Raw genomic sequence first — 6,305 nt, 5'->3', positions numbered from 1 at the left:
TATGCTAAAGCTGTGTAAACTCAAAGGCTTGGTCTTTTTAGGACACGTTTCCTTTCTCTCCGTGCTTTCCAACCAGCATCCTTTTGTGCAGGACCTCGTGGAAACAGTACCTGCGTGCATACTAACACATACTAATCAATAGAGCACAGTGCTGAGAGCTTTCTTTTAAATCAGTATTTTTAACTTTTCCTTACATCTGAATTATTGCTCTGATATCCGCAGTTTTTCTCCTATTTAACTTTCACACACCAGCAAAGAGATTTTTGCGGTCTCTTTTTGTCGATTTTTTCTCTTGTGTTGTTGAAAAATAAAATCATTTATAAATGAATACAAGGGAAATTTTCAGACAGATTGTAATGAGGCAAAGCTTTGTTTATTGTAAGAGATCCCTGGAAACAAATCTAACAGCAATCTGAAGTAAGGTCAGAGACAATCCACAATGTTTCAGAAGCAAATATGCAATTTATAGTGCAAAATACAATGATTTAAACGGTTTACAAAAAACGAAATAAAGTTATAAGTCTGTCTACAATGTTGATATAGAAGAAATTGAAAGTATATATAAAAGGTGATATAAAAAAATGTTTGCGTAAATATTGAGTAAATTTGAACATAACAAATACATTTGCATCCTAATATAAACTTAATTCAATAACTGTGTAACATAATACATCTACTGAAATCTGAAAATAAAAATTCATAATAACAGTGACAAAACTCAATGTTTTAATCAAGATTTACTGATGGACTTTAGCCTTTTCTCAATTCAAAGAACAAAAAGAACGGACTTGTGTTCTGGTGGAGACCGGTCTTGTGAGGCTGCCTCGGAAGAACCAACTTGGATGGATGTGCCGCAATGACTTCTGGGACTCTAAGTGGGTTTGGGTTGTTTGTATTTACAGTTCCGTTTTGTTTTAGTTCTTGGTCCAGTGTTATCAATGTGTGGAAGATTATTTGGTACTTTTATTTTTGTCTGTGTGTAAGTACCTACTGAAAGAATCTGATTACAGTGATTCATCTAATTATCTGTTTGCATAGGCTCCTCATTCTGTTCCCGCTGTTTTTTTTTATCAATTTGTGCTTCTTCAAATTTATGGAGTAATTCAGTGATATCAGGTGGTCCCGTTTCAAAGATACTTTCCCGGATGGACTTCATGGAAATGCAATATTCTATAACACTCCTTGTTTTATTATTACTGTCTTTGTAAGCAAAGCCCCCAGTGTGGACACCGATCAGAAAGTAGTGTTCATCAAACACCGGAGAACCAGAAGCTCCATGAAAGAAGCAAGTGTCATAAGTGATCTGGTTCTCACGAAGACATGGCCAAATTTGCCATGACACATACGGACAGATAGGATTCTCCTGTTTGTGTTTGTTTATAGCCTGGAGTTGATTCTTAGTGTCAATGATGCAGCAGACGTCAACTTTTTTGGTCTCACAGTTTGGATGTCCCACAATGTAGATAAAGTCACTGTTTGGAGGATTATCTTTGTAAAAACTAAGCAATTGAGGATATTTGCTTGGAGGATCAATGTTTAGTTCAAGAAGAGCATAGTCAAGGTGTTTGCCATCTACCATCTTGTCATCTGTTTCTAGAAGGTATAGAGCAAGGTCTTCCTTAATTTGTAGAAATTCAAACTCTTTTGAAAATTGATGTTCATAATTGAAGGCAGCCTCAAGGGTCACCGCCAGATTTCGATGGACAGAATCTTCCTGTAAGAGGTGTTCCTTAACAACATGTGCATTAGTAAGAACAAATCTGTCAAACAGTAGGAATCCAGTTCCAAGGGCAGACTTATTAACTACAATCACACATACAGCGTCAGAAATCTTTGCGAGTTCCTTCACCCGGCTCACCTCACTGAAATTCTTAATGCTTTTCCCAAATTCAACATTGAAGAGCTGTTGGACCTCAGGCTTGTCTTTTAGTGTCTCTAGTAACTGTTTACAATGATCACGTAGCAATTCTTCAATGGAAGAAGGAAATATAGATTTTTCAGATTTCCAGGTAATTTCAGTCACACGCCCTTTAGTTAGAGAACCTGTGGGTTTTTCAGTTTTTCTTCTTTTCTTCGTTTGCTTTGTTTGGTTCTCATTTCTGGGCTGTTGGCTAAGCTCAGTTGTGGGAGGATCAGCTGGAGCTTCATTACTAGCAATACTTTGCTCTACTTCATTGTTAGCACTACTTTGCTGCATGTCTGATGTTGATTGCTTTGACCATCGTACATATATCTCAAACTGATCTTCACAAAGACAGTCCACAGGCAAGGACAGGTCATAGCTTGCATCTTTGAAAATATCCATTAGTTCACAGGTATTGTTGAATATTTCGTCACTGAATCGCCCGTCACGTCGAAGAGCCGTTTTAAGTGTCGCTCCTTTGAGTGCATATACGCACACGTAGTCAACATTCAGCGCCAGTTCGTTATTGCTCATTATTCTCTTCATTATCTTCCCTCTCGTTCTGATATAAAAGGTTTTATATTTATGGAGAGATGAAGACTTTACAGTTTCTTGGCTTGTAGCAATGTTTCCTTCTTTGCAGATAAAATTGATATCTAGAATCTCATCACTTTCAAGAAGACAGCAAGGAAAATCTGACTTCACAGCAGCTCCAGGGACTTTTCCCGTTGCTCTCCGGATTATTATTTCTTTGCTCACGTGTCTCTCTGAATAACTCCTAAATGCATCGTTTGCATTGAGTGCATCAAGTAGTCTCTGGGAAGTGTTGCATGCTACCTTAAACCTCTTGAATCCTGTACGGAACTGAATCACACGTATTTCCCCTTCTGCATACTGTTAAATTCAGAACACAAATGACAGACACGTTTATTTTTCATACTGAAGTGGTCTTGGACAGTTTCTGGGTACTAATTCCTTATACTATTATAGAATTGTTCTATTCACAGTAAACAAAATATGTCAAGTGATGTGAATGAAGTAATGTGGATGTCAGACTAAACTTCATTTATCTATAAAACTGGATTGTGCCAACTCTTTAGTCTAGCTGACTTATACTGCAATCTTAGGCACTCCAGACTGCACTTTGGATATTGTGACAATATACAATTTACATCATATAGTCTAGTGTAAGTAACCTCACCTGATCAGTGCTGCAACCTTGTGCCACCTCTTCAGCTTTAATGTCTCTGACATTTTCCTTTAAAAAAAGCACAACACAATACAATGCTCAAAAAGAGCGAATAGGAAAAGCTCAAATTTACAAACTTGCAAATTTAAATATATGAAAGAAAGTCATAGACATGGCTGACAATCACTGAGGGGACTCTTAACCAACTTGCATATAATTGATGACTTCTTATTTGTGTGTTTGATGCACATGCACAGAAAACATGCACAACAGTTATGTGGTAAGAATGAACAGGTTGCACACGTACAGACTCCAATTCCTAACCACATCAATCTTAATAACTAGCCTACTATTAATTGTGTATATAATTCATAAGTCATATACAGTATATTGGTTAACAAAGGCTTGAAGTGGAAAATGCTTTAAATTCAGGCGTGCATACTTGCAGGATTATTTGTACAGGTATAATGAGTCAAAAAGACATTTAATATACACTGAAAAGTCCGAAAAATGTCAATAGACTAAGTTATGAGCAATACTTTCTTCGGGACAGTAGCTCAAGATATTAATTCACGTGCTGAACATTTTCAATACTGAATCTTGGCAATAATATTTTACATAGAAAGAATCCACACATTTCGGATTACACAAATTGGTTGCTTGTATAATTTGTTAATACACCTTCAAAAAGAGGTCCTGATGAAAAGTGAAACTCAAAGAAGCTTGCACTATAAATAAAATGACTAGGAAAGCTATTAGACAATAGGACAAACACCATAGCAAAGACATTTTAGGTAATATAAGAATTAGTGGTACCTTGCTCATGTTTAATTCTTGCAAAGCTTCTTGATTTGATGTCTCCAGATTCTGGTTGTGTATATTCAGTCCACGCACTGTTCACGTAAATCAAAAATACACCTATTTCAAAGGTGGTCTTGAATATATTAAAGTGACAGATACAAATACCAAAAAAGTATGATTTAAACACAGAGGCCAATATTACAATTCAACAATTTAAGAGCAACACAATTTACTGCCGTCAGAATAAATAATTGAATGCTGCAAACCTATTTCCGCTGGAAGTTTCAATTTTCACCCACAATCGTTTTTACAGCAGCACCCCTAAAAAAAGAACAAGACAAAGTGTTTGTCTTAAAGTAGACCAATCTAAGACCAATCTGACTTAAAAAATAAAATAAAGACCAGTATTAACAGAAATATGTAGATAGCTAACTTGTAGGACTAGTTTAAAACAGATATGCAATCCAGCCCAGGCTGGAAGACAGGCTAAACCTACCAACAGTGTAGCCAGGGTCGGGGTTTTTCGCACAATTGGGATATTTTGAAAATGCAATTGCAGGAAAAATTATGGAGTCGCGGGGTTTTAGGCTACTTTCATAATGTACTGCAGCCGCCAAAATGTTTATTTATATTCTAAGGATAAATGTTAATTGATGAGATTCTTAATGTGTATTCACACTCAGATGAATACCTGGCAACTCCAGGACCGGACCCGTTCTCAAAAGTGTGGGGAACGAGTTTCTGACAGGCAGGCTACAGGGAGGGACGCGGGAGCTCAGCTCAACCAAAGAAGAAAATATAGCGGTGGTATTAGACAATGCATCCGAATTATGCTTTTACCAATGTTTCGTACTATGGTGCATGTCACGTTGCACAACGAAAGAAATCACGCGAGTGTTCAACAGTTGATTCTTCCGGCTGCCAAATATCACGTTTGAGCAGCTATATGCAGACTAGAACAACTAAAACATTGACGTGCTTGTACATATTATACATATGCAATATATTTAACCATGCTTATTTCTTAAGCAAGTTTTTGCATGTCTTACAAAGAGAAAACACGTTTCTAACTCCCACTTCCCTAAAATGTGCAAAAAAATAAAAATGAAGACTGGCACAACACTAAGCCTCAATGTTTTGTCAGCTTCTTTGCTTAACATTGTCTTGGCAAAGTGTTTAAAAACCTTTTAATGCTATGAAGTTCCTGCATAAATATTTTACAGTAAAGTGGGCACTTGTGGCTTAAAGGTTAGAGAGTCAAACCCCAAAGGTTGTGGGTTTGAGCCTCAGTACCTGCAGTAAATGTTTTTATGTAGTTGTCGAGAAACAATACAAAAGCTTTTCTAAAAGCAAAACATTTAATTTGCTTTCGAGTGTCCTTTTGCAAACTAGGTTGTGCATTACAGTTATGGGTATGTTGATGACTGTTGAACAGCTAGGTTTGTTTATGCGGGCAGGTTTTCATTGGTTGTCTCTTTGTTCCTCTCGTTCTGTGTCTGCTCTCTCCGCTCATACATGAATGATATTCAGCAAAACAAAGAACATTTTAGAAAAAAAAAAATTGTTTAAAATAATGAAAGTACTTTCACACCCTCCTACACTACTACACCCCATCAAGATCCCTGCGTTCAGCAAACCAGCGGCGTCTTGTATTGCCTTCCCATAAGGGCAGTATATTGTGCTCCCGCTCATTCTCATTCACAACTCCTTCCTGGTGGAACATTCTTCCTAACTCAGTCCGGTCAACCACATCTCTCATAACATTCAAAAAACTAACTTCAAATCATCTCTTCTGTGAATACATGACAGACAAATGAAAAAAAAAACACTAACCCACTCTCTTTCTCTCAACAGGTAGTGTTCTGGCTTTTGTTGAAACTAGTAACATTGTAATGGCACCTATTGTATTATTGCTCCTGTATGACATATCGCTTTCTTGCTCCCTGAACTCTCTGTAAGTCGCTTTGGATAAAGCGTCTGCTAAATGACTAAATGTAAATGTAAAATAAATAAATTATGAAAATATTGAAAAAAGAAAAGTTGAATGGGTGTCTGAAGAGCCTAAATACATGGCTGCACTCACGACTGTGAAGACGGTTTGCATTGCAGTCGGTTCATTTAGATGTTTTTGCTTTAAATTCTAAATGATTCATCAACAGTGAAATGGTGAAATTTCTTTTTTGATTTTTGAAACATTACACATAATATACACAGAAGATTTAAGACATTATACGGCCACGGTGGCCGTCAGCCCCAGGTCCCCTTGTCCCTCCATCACAGCCACCGTGGCCATCAGCCCCAGGTCCCCTTGTCCCTCCTTCATGGCTACAGAGGCCGTCAGCCCCAGGTCCCCTTGTCCCTCCATCATGGCCACAGAGGCCGTCAGCCCCAGGTCCCCTTGTCCCTCCATCA

At 37.6% G+C, this 6,305-nt stretch overlaps 1 protein-coding gene across 4 annotated transcripts in view; it reads right to left on the bottom strand.

The window, feature by feature from the left end:
• Positions 1–341: 341 nt before the first annotated feature.
• Positions 342–6,305, bottom strand: part of LOC130551036 (serine protease FAM111A-like) — a 10,428-nt gene continuing 4,464 nt past the window's right edge. For 2 of the 4 annotated variants that reach the window (XM_057328583.1, XM_057328582.1), the window contains exons 2-5: positions 4,160–4,214; positions 3,909–3,985; positions 3,105–3,161; positions 342–2,797 (exon numbers count right to left, since the gene is read on the bottom strand). In XM_057328583.1, coding sequence (XP_057184566.1) covers positions 1,019–2,797; positions 3,105–3,161; positions 3,909–3,917 — 1,845 coding nt within the window. In that variant the 5' untranslated portion in view covers positions 3,918–3,985; positions 4,160–4,214 and the 3' untranslated portion in view covers positions 342–1,018. Of the gene's footprint in view, positions 2,798–3,104; positions 3,162–3,908; positions 4,011–4,159; positions 4,215–6,305 lie in introns of all 4 variants that reach the window. The other 2 variants (XM_057328585.1, XM_057328584.1) reach the window with 1 other exon arrangement.

Source organism: Triplophysa rosa, unplaced genomic scaffold, assembly GCF_024868665.1.
Source record: "Triplophysa rosa unplaced genomic scaffold, Trosa_1v2 scaffold560, whole genome shotgun sequence".
Classification (NCBI taxonomy): Eukaryota; Metazoa; Chordata; class Actinopteri; order Cypriniformes; family Nemacheilidae; genus Triplophysa; species Triplophysa rosa.
This window is presented reverse-complemented; position numbering and strand designations above follow the sequence as displayed.